The sequence below is a fragment of the Pavona decussata genome, unplaced genomic scaffold (assembly GCF_977016875.1).
Source record: "Pavona decussata unplaced genomic scaffold, jaPavDecu1.1 SCAFFOLD_8, whole genome shotgun sequence".
Lineage (NCBI taxonomy): Eukaryota > Metazoa > Cnidaria > Anthozoa > Scleractinia > Agariciidae > Pavona > Pavona decussata.
In genome coordinates, this window is record NW_028145431.1 from 2265646 (window position 1) to 2283294 (window position 17649).

The following is a 17649-nucleotide window of genomic DNA, read 5'->3' on the forward strand; positions in this document are numbered from 1 at the left end:
ATGGGGAATAAGTTTACAATCATTTTAGTACAAGAACGGTTATTTTTCGTCAAAATCGGGGAAAAATATAATTTCTTTTAATTTTCAAGGCAGAGTAGTGTCTTAATTTCAATTACTGAGGTGCCATCTGCGTTCACGAGTTGGCTCACAGGAGCCCTTGATAGTAGTTGTAGCAGTTTTTATTGGTTATTGGTATAAATTCTGTAGCAAATCATATGCAACGCTGTTGATTTTAATCGATCCTAAATTACGTATAGATTTTCAGAAGCCCCTCGTCTCTGGTGCTAAATTAACTGCCTCTTCAAGATATGATGATGGTTTAGCTGCCAGCAAAGCCATATTAGGTCAAACATCAGGATCCTGGGCAGCTGGCAAACCCGATGAAAACCAATGGCTTCAGGTTGATCTACAAGAGAACAACTTCAAAGTAACACGTGTGGCAACCCAGGGAAGAAGCCAAACCGTTCAGTGGGTGAAAAAGTACAAATTGCAGTACAGCGATGATGGAGAGAACTTCAAGTACTACAAGGAACAAGGACAAACAACTGACAAGGTGATATACTTGTCTATTTGACGTTAATACATATAGATAGGTTAGCCGGACAGAAGAACTTCTAAGGCCCCATGCAAGGGTTTATTGATTTAGACACCCACTGATTTCTCTCGTGTTCAGTTCAGCTCAGTTCAGTTCAGTTTATTGTTTTGCCATAAGTTGCATTGTGCAGAAGCATATCTCATTATTTAAACGCTAAATGGCGAGGAAGCCCAAGGGAAGCCACCGGGCTTATAACGAATCAGCTCCCTCAGTTAAATAATTACCTATAGATTGTCAAAAGCCCCTCGTGTTAGGGAGAGCCTAATCAAAGAACTTGAATTTCATTGTCATTATTGTTATTAAATGGAATTTTGTTATTTAGTAATTTAGAGAGTTGGGTTATTTTGTCTGCATGACTAATTAACTTGTCGGGACTGTCATGTTAATCTTATGATTGAAGTTCTAGGTTATCCTACAGGGGCGGGTTGTTGAGAACCCGACTAACGCTAATCCACGGTTACATTTTAATCGAGGTTTTTAGCTCGATCATTAAAAATGGTTTTAAAAGCTAATTTCGAGCTAAAGGTAAAGAAAGGTCTCAGTAAAAACTGAGAACCAAAAATCTTTTGGAAGAATCTTTATCGATTAGCAATTAAACTCCAGTCAAAGTTTGCGTTAATCCAGTATTAGCTTAATAGAGCTTTGAACAACTGGGCCCAGAATGTCAATCTTATGATTCACGATCTAGGTTATCCGACACAAATGTTTAGTAGTTCAATAGTAGTTGATGGATTTTGGTATTTTGGCAGTGTTAACAATTTCTTTGAAACATTTATGCTTGATAATTCTTGCTGACCTTAGCTTGGAACACCGTTAAAATTCCGTACCTTAGTGTGTTGTTTTTGAACTGCCGTTCTCTGTAATATTTTCATTGGATACCTGTTATTTTAATGTGTGGTCGTTAGGTTTATTTGGGTTTTCTTAGTTGAGTGGTAAAGAGGATTCTGAAAGTCTCGAGGTCAATTAACCCAAACATGTTTACACGTAGGGTATATAATTGTGAACCTTTGTTCAGTAATAAAGTTTGTTGCTTAGTTGGAGTCGTTGTTGCTTAGTCTGTTGGTTCCTCATTAAGCTTAGAAAAAAGAGCTAAGAAGACTCGCGGTACCTGTCCGGAAGCGAGTCGCTTATTGGGCATCCAACAATCTAGGAATTACGGGTTCCTCGACTAAAATTAAAAATAACTCAATAATTCTGGAGAACTGGAATTTCTAAATAAACTTAATTTGTATGTAAAATAATCTCTAGAATGTTCCTATCTTTCTTCTTCAGGAGTTTGAAGGAAACGCAGACAAGAACACCATTGTCTATCATGACCTCAACCCACCAATTTGGGCACGTTACATTCGTTTTCGGCCAACAGAATGGAATTACTGGATAGCAATGAGGGTGGAGCTGTATGGCTGCCAAGGTAATACTGAATGCCATAGTTAGAAGGTTCGCTTATTTATTGGGCGTTTCTAAACACTCCTCGGTTTTGAAAAGTCATTTTATGTGCACAATGTTTATTACAAGAATTTCGATTTTCAAACCGTTGCAATTTCTTGATTTTCTTCAAAATCTCAAGATCGTCCAAGTTGTCTTAAATATAATCAAAAGAAACAAATAAGTACTTTAGTGATACATCATCAAAGGAAAAAAATGAAATGTTGAGCGGTATTTATTGTAACTTTAAAAAGTTATGAACGCGTTCAAAGACGACAGCATGGGCATTTTGTATCACCCCTCCTTTCGGTGTCTTTTAATACTTGGCCGTTCAAACAATAAAATCCGAGAGCTAAAATCGAAAACCTCATGCCTCGAAGACAGAGTGTGACTTTTCTAGGCAAAGACGGGACTCGGACTTTTTTTTTTTTAATTTTTTTTTTTTTTTGTAAGTGTTTGAGCGCTTCTGGGAAGTTGTACTGAAATGCTTTTCCAATTGACCGATTCTTTGTATTCCTAACAGTTTTCGCGAACTTTTGTTTAAAAAAGTTCTTCGCACGGGTCAATAAATTTGCTTCAAAATTGACTCTCAATTCTTTCAAATCGCTTCACACGTTTTGCTCACCTTGACGCGTTCGCTTTTCAGATGTTACCAAAGGTTTATTGAATGACTTTGAAATCAATAGCATGAGAGGACACTTTTTTACGTGTTTCGGCCTAAACAAGGCAGCACGCTACCTTGGTGATCAAAGAAGTGGGTGTACCTCTGTTGACTTTGTTGAAAATTCTGTCGATTCCACAGAATCCTTATCAAGGAGTGTAAATATGCGTAATTCTGTGGTGGTTATCATAGTTTATTATTTTTCGGTTCATTTCCGTCACATAACATGGAAAGAGCTAAGAAGCTCTGTCGTTTTTTACTAGTGAATGCGTGCATGCGCGATGAACGAGTTATCGTGATCTGGACTTGAATTTCACTCGCTCGCTAGCTCGCTCGATCAGATGTAAACTTTTTATTAACTTAATTGGAGTTTAATCAAAAACATAAATTATTCATGAGTTACGTATAGTGCATGAATTCACCGTCAAAACCCTCAACAACTTATAAATACCAATCAGAATAACCTTATTCAATGTATAGGGAACAATTTGGCGATCATTTCAGTGTAAGAATAAAGATTTTTCTTTAAATCACAGCAGGAGTAATAAGGTTTTTCAGTTTTGAAAGAACGGCAGTGTTACAAATTCAATTAGTGGAAAATTGACCAGAAATTTTTTTTTCACTGCGCATCAGAATAATCTTATTCAATCTGTAGAGAATAATTCGACAATTACTTTAGTGCAAGAATGGAGATTTTTCGTTAAATTTGTGCAAAGTTGTAAGGTTTTTTTTCGTTTTTTCACAAAGTGCGGTTTCCTCAATTCAATTAGTGAAGTGTTGGCATGAACTTTAAAAAAAAAAAGACACGCGAAAATTTTTTACTCGGCGCATCAAAATAATCTTATTCTGAATCAATCAGTATAGGGAATAAGTTTACAATAATTTTAGTACAAGAATGGTTATTTTTCGTCAAAATCGGGCAAAGATATAATTTCTTTTAATTTTCAAGGTAGAGTAGTGTCTTAATTTCAATTACTGAGGTGCCATCTACGTTCACGAGTTGGCTCACAGGAGCCCTTGATAGTAGTTGTAGCAGTTTTCATTGGTTATTGGTATAAATTCTTTAGCATCCCATATGCAACGTTGTTGATTTTAATCGATCCTAAATTACGTATAGATTGTCAGAAGCCCCTCGTCTCTGATGCTGAATTAACTGCCTCTTCAAGATATGATGATGGTTTAGCTGCCAGCAAAGCCATATTAGGTCAAACATCAGGATCCTGGGCAGCTGGCAAACCCGATGAAAACCAATGGCTTCAGGTTGATCTACAAGAGAACAACTTCAAAGTAACACGTGTGGCAACCCAGGGAAGAAGCCAAACCGCTCAGTGGGTGAAAAAGTACAAATTGCAGTACAGCGATGATGGAGAGAACTTCAAGTACTACAAGGAACAAGGACAAACAACTGACAAGGTGATATACTTGTCTATTTGACGTTAATACATATAGATAGGTTAGCCTGACAGAAGAACTTCTAAGGCCCCGTGCAAGGATTTATTGATTTAGACACCCACTGATTTCTCTCGTGTTCAGTTCAGCTCAGTTCAGTTCAGTTTATTGTTTTGCCATAAGTTGCATTGTACAGAAGCATGTCTCATTATTTAAACGCTAAATGGCGAGGAAGCCCAAGGGAAGCCACCGGGCTTATAACGAATCAGCTCCCTCAGTTAAATAATTACCTATAGATTGTCAAAAGCCCCTCGTGTTAGGGAGAGCCTAATCAAAGAACTTGAATTTCATTGTCATTATTGTTATTAAATGGAATTTTGTTATTTAGTAATTTAGAGAGTTGGGTTATTTTGTCTGCATGACTAATTAACTTGTCGGGACTGTCATGTTAATCTTATGATTGAAGTTCTAGGTTATCCTACAGGGGCAGGTTGTTGAGAAGCCGACTAACGCTAATCCACGGTTACATTTTAATCGAGGTTTTTAGCTCGATCATTAAAAATGGTTTTAAAAGCTAATTTCGAGCTAAAGGTAAAGAAAGGTCTCAGTAAAAGCTGAGAACCAAAAATCTTTTGGAAGAATCTTTATCGATTAGCAATTAAACTCCAGTCAAAGTTTGCGTTAATCCAGGATTAGCTTAATGGAGCTTTGAACAACTGGGCCCAGAATGTCAATCTTATGATTCAAGATCTAGGTTATCCGACACAAATGTTTAGTAGTTCAATAGTAGTTGATAGATTTTGGTATTTTGTCATGTTAACAATTTCTGTGAAACATTTATGCTTGATAATTCTTGCTGACCTTAGCTTGGAACACCGTTAAAATTCCGTACCTTAGTGTGTTGTTTTTGAACTGCCGTTCTCTGCAATATTTTCATTGGATACCTGTTATTTTAACGTGTGGTCGTTAGGTTCATTTGGGTTTTCTTAGTTGAGTGGGAAAGAGGATTCTGAAAGTCTCGAGGTCAATTAACCCAAACATGTTTACACGTAGGGTATATAATTGTGAACCTTTGTTCAGTAATAAAGTTTGTTGCTTAGTTGGAGTCGTTGTTGCTTAGTCTGTTGGTTCCTCATACAGCTTAGAAAAAAGAGCTAAGAAGACTCTCGGTACCTGTCCGGAAGCGAGTCGCTTATTGGGCATCCAACATTATTCTAGGAATTACGGGTTCCTCCACCAAAATTAAAAATAATTCGATAATTTTGGAGAACTGGAATTTCTAAATAAACTTAATTTGTATGTAAAATAATCTCTAGAATGTTCCTATCTTTCTTATTCAGGAGTTTGAAGGAAACGCAGACAAGAACACCATTGTATATCATGACCTCCACCTACCAATTTGGGCACGTTACATTCGTTTTCGGCCAACAGAATGGAATTACTGGATAGCAATGAGGGTGGAGCTGTATGGCTGCCAAGGTAATACTGAATGCCATAGTTAGAAGGTTCGCTTATTTATTGGGCGTTTCTAAACACTCCTCGGTTTTGAAAAGTCATTTTATGTGCACAATGTTTATTACAAGAATTTCGATTCTCAAACCATTGCAATTTCTTGATTTTCTTCAAAATCTCAAGATCGTCCAAGTTGTCTTAAATATAATCAAAAGAAACAAATAAGTACTTTAGTGATAAATCATCAAACGAAAAAAAATGAAATGTTAAGCGGTATTTATTGTAACTTTAAAAAGTTATGAACGCGTTCAAAGACGACAGCATGGGCATTTTGTATCACCCCTCCTTTCGGTGTCTTTTAATACTTGGCCGTTTAAACAATAAAATCGGAGACCTAACATCGAAAACCTTATGCCTCAAGACAGAGTGTGACTTTTCTAGGCAAAGACGGGACTCGGAATTATTATTATTATTTTTTTAAATTTATTTTCTTGTAAGTGTTTGAGCCCTTCTGGGAAGTTGTACTGAAATGCTTTTCCAATTGACCGTTTCTTTGTATTCCTAACAGTTTTCGCGAACTCTTGTTTTAAAAAAAAGTGCTTCGGATGGGTCAATAAATTGGCTTCTTAAACTCATTAATAATTCATCAAGAGAAAACACAGAAAATCACTACCGTGACCGTCGTTTGGATATGTGATCCTAATTACCATAAAATTTTGCCAACTTTAGGCTTGATTTTTTCCAAGAGTTATTGATCATTTGAGAAGCCATATCCAACATTCGAAAGTGTGTTTTATCAGATATCCAAATACCTCGAAGTGGTTTAAAAAAACTCGGCTGCGCCTCGTTTTTTCAACCTACTTCTTAGTGTTTGGATATCTGATGAAACACTCTTCCTCGTGTTTGATATATTACTTCAAAATTGACTCCCAATTCTTTCAAATCGCTTTATACGTTTTGCTCAACTTGAAGCGTTCGCTTTTAAGACGTTAACAAAGTTTATCTGAATGACTTTGAAATCACTAGCATGAGAGGACATTTTTTTTACGTGTTTCGGCCTAAACAAGGCAGCACGCTACCTTGGTGATCAAAGAAGTGGGCGTACCCTTGTTGACTGTGTTGAAAATTCATTCGATTCCACAGAACCCTTATCAAGGAGTGTAAATATGCGTAATTCTGTGGTGGTTATCATAGTTTATTATTTTTCGATTCATTTCCGTCACATAACATGGAAAGAGCTAAGAAGATCTGTCGTTTTTTACTCGTGAATGCGCGCATGCGCAATGAACGAGTTATCGTGATCTAGACTTGAATTTCACTCGCTCGCTAGCTCGCTCGATCAGATGTAAACTATATATTAATTTCATCGGAATTTAATCAAAAACATAAATTATTCATGAGTTACGTGTAGTACATGAATTCACCATCAAAACCCTCAACAACTTATAAATACAAATCAGAATAACCTTATTCAATGTATAGGGAACAATTTGGCGATCATTTCAATGTAAGAATAGAGATTTTTCTTTAAATCTCAGCAGGAGTAATAAGGTTTTTCAGTTTTGAAAGAACTGCAGTGTTTCATATTCAATTAGTGGCAAATTTACCAGAAATTTTTTTCGCGTCGCATCAGAATAATCTTATTCAATCTGTAGAGAATAATTTGACAATTATTTTAGTGCAAGAATGGAGATTTACCGTTAAATCTGTGCAAAGTTGTGAGTTTTTTTTTTTTTTTTTCGTTTTTCCACAAAGTGCGGTTTCCTAAAATAAATTAGTGAAGTGTTGGCATGAACTTTAAAAAAAAAAGCACGCGAAAATTTTTTACTCTGCGCATCAAAATAACTTTATTCTAAATCAATATATAGAGAATAAGTTTACAATCATTTTAGTACAAGAATGGTTATTTTTCGTCAAAATCGACCAAAGATATAATTTCTTTTAATTTTCAAGGCAGAGTAGTGTCTTAATTTCAATTACTGAGGTGCCATCTGCGTTCACGAGTTGGCTCACAGGAGCCCTTGATAGTAGTTGTAGCAGTTTTTATTGGTTATTGGTATAAATTCTGTAGCATCCCATATGCAACGCTGTTGATTTTAATCGATCCTAAATTACGTATAGATTGTCAGAAGCCCCTTGTCTCTGGTGCTAAATTAACTGCCTCTTCAAGATATGATGATGGTTTAGCTGCCAGCAAAGCCACATTAGGTCAAACATCAGGATCCTGGGCAGCTGGCAAACCCGATGAAAACCAATGGCTTCAGGTTGATCTACAAGAGAACAACTTCAAAGTAACACGTGTGGCAACCCAGGGAAGAAGCCAAACCGCTCAGTGGGTGAAAAAGTACAAATTGCAGTACAGCGATGATGGAGAGAACTTCAAGTACTACAAGGAACAAGGACAGACAACTGACAAGGTGATATACTTGTCTATTTGACGTTAATACATATAGATAGGTTAGCCTGACAGAAGAACTTCTAAGGCCCCGTGCAAGGATTTATTGATTTAGACACCCACTGATTTCTCTCGTGTTAGGAAGAGCCTAATCGGAGAACTTGAATTTCATCGTCATTATTCTTATCAAATGGAATTTTGTTATTTAGAATTTAGAGAGTTGGGTATTTTTGCCTGCATGACTTAATGACTTGTGACTGTCATGTTAATCTTATGATTCAAGGACTAGGTTATGCGACACAAATGTTAGTATGTTAATGGTAGTTGATGGATTATTTTGGTATGTTAACAATTTCTGTGAAACAGCCATGCTTGATAATTGTTGCTGACCTTAGCTTGGAACACCGTTAAAATTCTGTTCCTTAGTGTGTTGTTTTTGAACTGCCGTTCTCTGCATTTTTTTCATTGGATACCTGTTATTTTAATGTGTGGTCCTTAGGTTCATTTGGGTTTTCTTAGTTGAGTGGTAAAGAGGATTCTGAAAGTCCTCAAGGTCAGTTTACCCAAACATGTTTACACGTACGGTATATAATTGTGAACCTTTGTTCAGTAATAAAGTTTGTTGCTTAGTTGGAGTCGTTGTTGTTTAGCCTGTTGGTTCCTCATAAAGCTTAGAAAAAAGAGCTAAGAAGACTCTCGGTACCTGTCCGGAAGCGAGTCCCTTATTGGGCATCCAACATTATTTTAAGAATTACGGGTTCATCGACTAAAATTAAAAATAACTCGATAATTTTGGAGAACTGGAATTTCTGAATAAACTTAATTTGTATGTAAAATAGTCTCTAGAAGAGGATGACAGAAGTTACTGCCGAAACATGTTTTATAGACTCAAAAGCTTTTTCGCTTTCCTTAAAATCAGTATAATGTTCCTATCTTTCTTATTCAGGAGTTTGAAGGAAACGCAGACAAGAACACCATTGTCTATCATGACCTCAATCCACCAATTTGGGCACGTTACATTCGTTTTCGGCCAACAGAATGGAATTACTGGATAGCAATGAGGGTGGAGTTGTATGGTTGCCAAGGTAATACTGAATGCCATAGTTAGAAGGTTTGCTTATTTATTGGGCGTTTCTAAACACTCCTCGTTTTGAAAAGTCATTTTGTTTGCACAATTTCTATTTTTCAAACCGTTGCAGTTTCTTGATTTTCTTCAAAACCTCATAAGACCATCCAAATTGTCCTAAATGTAATCAAAACAAGCAAATAAGTACTTAAGTAATACATCATCAAACAAAACGTCATATGTTTAGTGGTGTTTATTGTAACTTTGAGAAGTTATGAACGCGTTCAAAGACGACAGCATGGACATTTTGTATCACCCCTCCCTTCCGTGTCTTTTAATACTTGGCCCTTTAAACAATAAAATCCGAGAACTAACATCGAAAAAGTTATGCCTCGAAGACAGAGTGTGACTTTTCTAGGCAAAGACGGGACTCGGGCTTTTATTATTTTTATTTTTTTTGTAAGTGTTTGAGCCCTTCTCGGAATTTGTACTGAAATGCTTTTCCAATTGACCGATTCTTTGTATTCCTAACAGTTTTCGCGAACTTTTGTTTAAAAAAATTCTTCGCACGGGTCAATAACTTCGCTTCAAATTGACTCCCAATTCTTTCAAATCGCTTTATACCTGTTTCTCACCTTGAAGCGTTCGCTTTTCAGGCGTGAAAAAATGTTTATCTGAATGAATTTTTCATTTAGGAAAGCGTTTTTGTTTGTTTTCCTCCATGTTTTTTTAACTCAGCAATCGTACTCAAACAAACACATGTCCTCGCGAGCGGATCAATTTCGCAGCCCATCTGACGCGAGGATCAAATTTCAGCGTAGTTGTTCAAGTTTGTTTTTTGGGCAATTCTTAGTCCGCAACTAGTGTACTTTATTTTGTACTTAAAATTCGAACTATTCTTTCCCAAAGGAGTGTTTTTGTTGTTGTTGTAGTTGTTGTTGTTGCGGTCGCCATCCGTCGGAGGAAATTGCTTGTCCCTAAGCTCAGTGTATGGCTTAGTTACGTTTAGAATGTAGGGCGTACTAAAGCCCTTTTCCACTACATACCTATAGACCTTGTAAGGGACTACCTCTCCCGAGATCAAAAGTAACGATCAAACACTCACCACTCGGAGCCTTTAACCAACCATTGTCTTCACCGGAGTCTTACGAAATAATAAATGGAAGACTAATGAACATTGACCTTTCAGTTAAAGAATTATTAATAAAAAGAATTGCCTCATTAAACAGTCCTTGTACCTACAGCTATCAACCGTGACTCTATTTGCATCATTTATTAACACTCACCTCATAAAAAAAAATCCATGACTTCTCACAATTATCATTTTCTGTACAGAAATCCTTTTTGCAACAGAAAAAAAATGCAGAATAAGAGACCCAAATGCAACGGCAAAATTTATATAATATATCCTCTGCATTCACGAGTTGCTCATAAGAGCCTTTGGTTATCAGTTAAGTTTAAGTATTTGAAAAATGCAGGCAGTGCTGCTTACTTAATCGTTGTTTTTTCATTTTATCACTACAGAATCCACCAAAAAGCCACCACCAGACTACAAAGGTATGAGAAACACCTAAAGGCAAATAAAATTATGTAAATGAATTTTTTTCTTATACATAGGCAAGTAAAAACTAACGATATAAGGTTCCGACGTTTCGGCGACGTCATGACGCCATTCTCAAGGAATGAATAATATAAGCGAGTTCAACAGAGTAAGATCTTAGATTAACATAATGAGTAATTTAAATAAATACTTTGGCGCGGATCGAATCTGATTATACATTCAAGCGTGGTCTTAATTGTTTGATGTACAGCATTTCGTGAATTAAACAATCAAATTTGTTCCTGCATTTTTTCAGTACTTTGAAACAGCTAAGGAGGTCTTCAGGGACTGCGCTCGCGTGATCGTTATCATAATGTTTCCGCACAGAGGATGAAGTGCTGTTGTGGCCAATGACGCGCGCATGCAGATGACCACGAGTATAACCAACATAGCTACCTCCCTCGCACAGGTTACATTGCAAACAATAAACTACACATTGTTGGTTAACTAGCTGTGGTTTTGGGCTCCAATTCTTGGAGGTCTTGGCCAATTTTGCGACTGACAAATACGGGTTGGATTGTAGTTTGGAGCTTAAGACTAAGGTCTTTCAACTGAGTCTTAACAATGTCAGCGGAAACTTGATCCTTAAAAGGAATGATCACACGGGCCACGTCACTTTCCATTACTGGCGAGGCCTGCGGTGTCTGCTGGTCAGCAACTCTCGAGTTGATAAAGGTGTTAATGGTGGAGTTGATGAGGTGTAGAGGGTACTTTAGGCGCGAAAACACAGACTTCAAGCGTTCACACTCGTCCGAAAAATAACTCCATGACGAGGATAACCGGTCCAGCATAGTTGTTAACAAGATGCCTGCTATACTGGCATTACGCGTGATGCTGGGGCTGATTCATTTATTCCAACTGTATGCTTCGCCGATTGATAAAACTATCCTTGCTAATGGAATAGTTTGAGTCACGACGATCGCGTTACGTTGTTTCCCTTGTGTTACGCTACTCAGGGTTTCAAGGGAAATTGCGGGAATTCCATTGCGATAACGTAAGCTTCTCAATGACCTCTTTTCAGTCTCGCGTCGTGGTCTAAGACTGTCAAACAAAGCACGATTCCTTCGCCAGGAATTTACCAATTTCCACCGTTTTAAATGTTGGGTGCTTCTTAGAAGTTATTCTTTCGATTTGCCCCTTCAAAATGGTGAAATTTCCGTTTGAAAACGGCACACTTGAGTCCAGAACATGTTAACAATATGGCGCCAAATTTAATCTGTTTTTAATAAATAGATCAAATGATGCGTTGACGTCACACAGATAGGGGTGAGTGGGTCCCCTCCCTCGCGATGTAAGTGACAAGAATGGATTTTGCTTGGCCTGCTTCTGTTGAAGACAATCAGAACAATACACCCCGAGTAGGAGAGGGGTGAGTTTAATGAATAAATTAATGTACAGATTTGTAGCTACGAGGAAGAAAAAAAAAAAAAAAAAAGAAATCGACCCGTTTTTAGACACGGTATGCCCCTTCAGGGCATCCCGCGTAATAAGCTTTGTTTGTACCGGTTGTCTACGTGACTTTGGTAATGGAGAAGTAAGCCGGTATTAGCAGGTTTCACGTAAACCCTGGTCCCGATTTGAGGCGCTCGATTTAAGAGCTGGGTTCCGAGAAAGGGGAGCATCCCATCCTTTTCGATTTCCATGGTAAACTTGACAGCAGGGTGGGCGTGGTTGAGGGTATCAAGGAAATCCGTAGCTGCGGTGATATCGGGCATAACTGTGAGGGTATCATCGACAAATCTGCGGTAATAAGGAGGCAACTTGCCAACCATCTTTAGTTCTTCTTCCAACGATGACATAAACACGTTAGCTAGTAACGGACCAAGGGGGGAACCCATAGCCACTCCATCGATTTGCTCATAGAGGTAGCCATTACATTGGAACAGCTGGTCCTTCGTAGCCACACTCAGGAGATCAACGAGGTCCTCCTTTGATATGTTCAAGTCATATGTAGAGTTAAACCAGTTGTCCTTGAAGGCTTTCTCAGCGAGGATCTCGATGGTTCCATTCAATGGCACGTTGGTAAACAAAGACGACACATCATATGATACCATCTAAGATCTTACTCTGTTGAACTCGCTTATTGAACTCATTCCTTGAGAATGGCGTCATGACGTCGCCGAAACGTCGGAACCTTACATCGTTAGTTTTTACTTGCCTATGTATATCGAAAGCACTATTAATTATAATTTTTTTCTTGAATTGGAAATTTGCTGATCTATTAATAAATGTGATTCCGTCGCATTAGTTTGGGCAATTTAACTTTACAGCTGAGAAGCGAAATGCTAAACAAACTCATGATATCATGATATCCATATCTACGATACTAGATCACTAGATCGGTGCTCTACCAAGTGAGCTGAGCATTTTGTGAGTTTGTAATTTATATTAGCCTATCACAAAGCAGAGATGGGAGTTGCAATACCATATATATGAACTTCAGATGAAAGAATTAATAAATGAGCTAGACACCTTCGTTGTTAATATGTATCAGTTAAAGATGATGGCGTATGGAACGATTTTTTAAAGCAACATTGTTAGTATTGTGTTACTGAACATAGCGCGCGGACACCTTTTAACGAAGAAATTCCTTTCCGGCAAAACATTTCAAATTTTATCTGTCTTCTTAAAAGTTAAAACATGTTGTCCGCGCGTTATGTTGCGATCAAATGTGCCGTGTAAAATCATCTAAATATTTCATGCCTTGTACGGTTTACCGATACAAAGGTGGGGATACACAGCTAACATAACAACATCCTGGGCTTCAACAGTATGCGTAGTATGGGTGGAAAATGTAAAAGAATTTAGCAGTTAGATACGCAATTGGGTTTTGAAAATCCATTCTTTGATTCCACCAAGGGTTATGTAAAGAGTCAAGAGATTTGTGGAGTTTGAATGGACCAATAATAAAGAGCCTTGACAAATTGGAAAACACATGATTGGGCCACAAGGTGTCTTTTTCATTTGTATCGTTAAAATGTTTCACGAGAGTGGCATGGATGCAATTGAGTAAGGAAAAACAAGCCGCGGTTATCAATAATGGCCGAAAACTCCCATTTTTCTTTGTCCCATCGAAAGTTCAACCCCCCCCCCCCCCCCCCCAACACTACCAACAACCATGGTCCCATGGTCGTGACATTTTATCCTAAGTGTCAAGTTATTTGTATCGATTCCATAAATTGTCAAAATGCTCTCGGACGCTCTCTTGGTTATCACTCTGGACCAGGTTGCTCGAAAGCTGATTAACGCTAATCTACGATTAAAAGTTAACCGAGGTTTTCATCTCGCTCATTATTGTGGTTTTTGAAAGCTCGTTTTAAGCTAATGTTAAAGACAAGTCTAAATCAAAAATTGAGGACAAAAAACTTTGGAAGAATCTTTAATGATTAGTCATTAAATTGGAATCAACGTTCACGTTAAAATAATCCAGGATTACGGTTTAATCGGGCTTTGAACAATTGAGCCCTGATCAGTAGTTGGCAGATCTACTGATTACTTTTATTCTCGACTTTCCAACCATCAGATTTTCTCAGATTATTACAGTCGAACCAGGTCAAGCGTACCCCCCTAGATTCTATTAATGAAACTATTATTTGAAAATTGAACCCGTTAGTCGTTTCAAGTATTCAAATCAAAATTAGATTTCTGATTGGATTATACGAACAATACATGAAACCAGAAAACCAGAAAGCCCGCGGGAAAAACCCTTCTTAATATATTCAGAGCGGCAATTCTTGACTTATATAGCAATGGATTTTCCAAAAAGCAGATTTCTCTTCATTTACAGCAGTCAACGCGTACTGTCAGAAAAAAAATTCGCCATTTTAAACCGGGCACGGTGGTCCTGTCGTGTAAGTTTAAACTCACTAATGATCACTAAATGGACATTTTACGTTTGTACACTTGCGTTTTTCTTCCGTTAATTATTCAAAAACAAAAATGAAAAAGGACTGGAAGCGTTTTATCATAATAAACGATTCTCTTTTTGAGGTATATGCTAATTTATTTGGCGAAAAGTATGCGAACTCACAGTGAAAGATGTTCATTTCAGTTGACCTTCGACAATGGCAGCACATGTGTTGCGCTATTCGTCGCGGTATAATGGACAGTCTGGTGAAATAATAATACATACCAAACTTTTTCATGCTACAAGGTGGGTAATGCTAGCTATACATGAAAGATAAATTGGAATTTTTCAACCCGACTCATTTGCAAGCGCTTGACTTTGTGCTCTTGCCATGACCAAATTTGCATAACGAATTATGTGAATGTGTCAACAACACGCAGGAACAGTTTTAACGATCGAGCTGTTTCAATTATGTACTGTCGTTTGAATTTTACAGGCTACTGCTTTTACTGTTAGCGCGGATCTATGTTATACGAATTTTAATTTGAACATCGATCCGCGCTAACAATGAATAAATGAATGCATTCTTTGAAACGACTAATCGGTTCAATTTTCAAATAATCGACCCATTAATAGAGTCTAGGGGGGTACGCTTGACCTGGTTCGACTGTAACAGATTATTTAACGCGCGAGTTTTTGCACTTGTTAATTTCACAGTAATACCATCAAATTACATGGCTCACATCAAAGCTTTCGACAAGAACAATGATGGATATATCACGGCTGAAGAGATGCAACAACGACTAAAAGAACTTAGAAAAGACGTCCCACTGAGAAGTTTGGAGCTTACTGTTGAACAGAAAGACGAAAACGGTGACAACAAGCTTGATTACGGAGGTAAGAGGAAAACTTGTTAAAAATTCAACCTTAACTCTTTGCCATGAATTATAATTCTGTAATTATAGACTGAAAAATTGCAGAATTAGACCCCAAAATAGTCCGTTGGTCATTCGTACAAACACAAGCAGTCTTCAAATGATGAACAGTCTGGGGCAAGGGAGAAAATAAAGAGAGAGTAACACTGGGGAGAGAAGAGGGAGGAAGAGGCTCCCGTCCGCGAAAATCCGGCATTTTCCCTTTTTGTGCCCCGCATGTTTAAGCTTTTGGCGATTCGAATCAACCTCAGTGAATTTCAAGAGAAAAAGACAAAACGATTGTTTGGCAATCTATTAAAGGATTGTCTTCAACTACAGTTCAGCAAAATTGTATTGCCTTTGTACCTTTTGAACTCTTTGAAATGTCCTAAGTTTTGTTGACTTGTATCAACAGCAGCAAACAATTTTGTCTAAAATTGTGGGAGTACCGCACTTGTTCGTAAAAACCAATTGCCCCATCGTTTCCACTTACTTTAGGTATTACATAAAACTGAATGCTTAAGTTTGTAACAGCTGATCATATCTAATTAAGATCTCGTATTTCGTTTCAGAATTCTACCAGTTTTTGAAAGGCTGAATCATACCACAGCTTAAACAAGACTGTAAACAAATTCAGTGAGGGTAATTTGCATTGCGCGGTTGACGTGAATTACTAGTGATATAACCGCCGATGTGGTTATTTGCTCATTTTTAGTTTTTAGCCAAAGGGTCTCTGGAGCTAGGGTAACTATCTTTACTTACGGTCGTGGAAATAAAGCTACTTGCTGCATTGCATTGTCGTTGTATAAATATACTGTCAATCCATTATATCCTCCATTTTGTATTCACTCCACAAATTGAGAAGTGGAGGCCCACGCGTGCCGTATGACTTGTTAGCGCTCTCTATCTCTTGTCTCCTTGAATTCCTTATATACTTGTTAACTGACCTTAGCCGGGTGCATTGAGTCTCACATCAGATTATCGTTCGGTGTCCGTACGAATGAGCACCGCCATTTTGAATAATCATCAAGTGGCCGTGAGATTTTGGGAGAGCTGGAGACGCGAAGTCCAGTCTCTAGTTATTCGGAGATTCGTAGACTCTTCCTCTTGTATGTGGGGTACATTTCACTAGAGTTACCAATGGGTTCCTAACGTCCCTTAGTTCAGACCTCTTGCCGTTGAATATGCATAACCTGTATGCCATAATGACCGTCTCACAAAGCAATGTACCTTGTTTGAAGATTTCTAATTGTTGAGTTTAGGGTTCCCTGCGTGAGCCCTCTGCGAAAGTGCGCTAAGAAATTCCCAGGCGTGAGGTAAATGCTAAGAAAAACAAAAAAAAAAACGCGACCCTATGAAAATCAGTCTGAATAATTCAATAGCTTAAAATTATTAGTTATTTCAACTCAAGGGGTCATCTTGTTTGTTTCTGTTTTATGCCTTAACATGGTAAGCTAAATCGAAATAAATTGTGCAAAACCGTACTGCTCGCTGCAGTTAAACTTACAGCAAAGTTCTTTGTACACATAGCATAGCAAACAGAAGCCATTGAATAGATTCTCTCGTTTAATGTTACGAAATGATAGTTAAGATTAATATGAAGTGGACTGAAAAAATACTAAAAATGCCCCTCTTCCGTTTGAAAATCGTTATTTCAACTTAACAACAACAATGACTAGTCTGCCAACAGCAATTTTGCATCTTTAATTGTCAGTTATGTTCTGCATTTTCCTATTCATCATAAAATGCCTAAATAAAAGGGGTTTTTTATGGGATGATTTAATTGCAGTGGGAAACGACAAAAATATTATTGTATATTAAACTCGGGAGTTAGGACGTTCGTTAGGCTGAGAGGTTTGAAAGCTGCAATGAATACAACTATCAAGAGAAAACAAAGCAGTTTAAGCCCCCATTGAAACGAAAACATAAAACACTGTTACAAGTTTGCACAAAAACATCATTATGGATGAATTATTAGCATAATAAGACAACAGACACAAGGCTTCCAAAACGTATAATTAAAAAATTAAAATTTTAGAGAACTGGGCGCTATTAAACCCCAGGTCGCCAAAACACAGATGTGACCGTAGGCTGAACACGTGACCAGACTTCTTGGGCGCGAACAATACAAACGTATTACACATGCGTAGACCTCTTACACGCTGCTTAACTATCCAAAGGCCCAATTCATTGGCCGTTTTTGCAGCAAATTGCAGTCTTCACAAAGCATATGGTGCCAAGCGAGTTCCCATAACACTATGATGATTGTCAGGGTATAAAAGCCCGAGCAAAGCGCGCATTTTTC

General features: G+C 37.7%; 1 protein-coding gene and 1 pseudogene across 1 annotated transcript; one reads left to right on the forward strand and one right to left on the reverse strand.

Moving 5' to 3' along the window:
• On the forward strand, window positions 1-16661 carry LOC146488886 (uncharacterized). The gene is made up of 10 exons (XM_085112152.1): window positions 1-38; window positions 208-553; window positions 1868-2006; window positions 3799-4094; window positions 5411-5535; window positions 7507-7939; window positions 8864-9002; window positions 10508-10540; window positions 15148-15327; window positions 15917-16661. The coding sequence occupies exons 1-10, from the start codon at window positions 1-3 to the stop codon at window positions 15940-15942; spliced, it is 1755 nt and encodes a 584-aa protein (XP_084968278.1). The 3' UTR covers window positions 15943-16661.
• Window positions 10571-12630, reverse strand: LOC146488887 (uncharacterized; annotated as a pseudogene).
• Window positions 16662-17649: the final 988 nt, after the last annotated feature.

Bases quoted from the DNA above. Each gene is read 5' to 3' on its own strand.
- LOC146488886 (XM_085112152.1), top strand. From the start codon at position 1: ATGGGGAATAAGTTTACAATCATTTTAGTACAAGAACG. The intron at 4,095-5,410 runs GTGATATACTTG...TTTCTTATTCAG, and splicing joins AAGGACAAACAACTGACAAG to GAGTTTGAAGGAAACGCAGA. The intron at 10,541-15,147 runs GTATGAGAAACA...TTAATTTCACAG, and splicing joins GCCACCACCAGACTACAAAG to TAATACCATCAAATTACATG.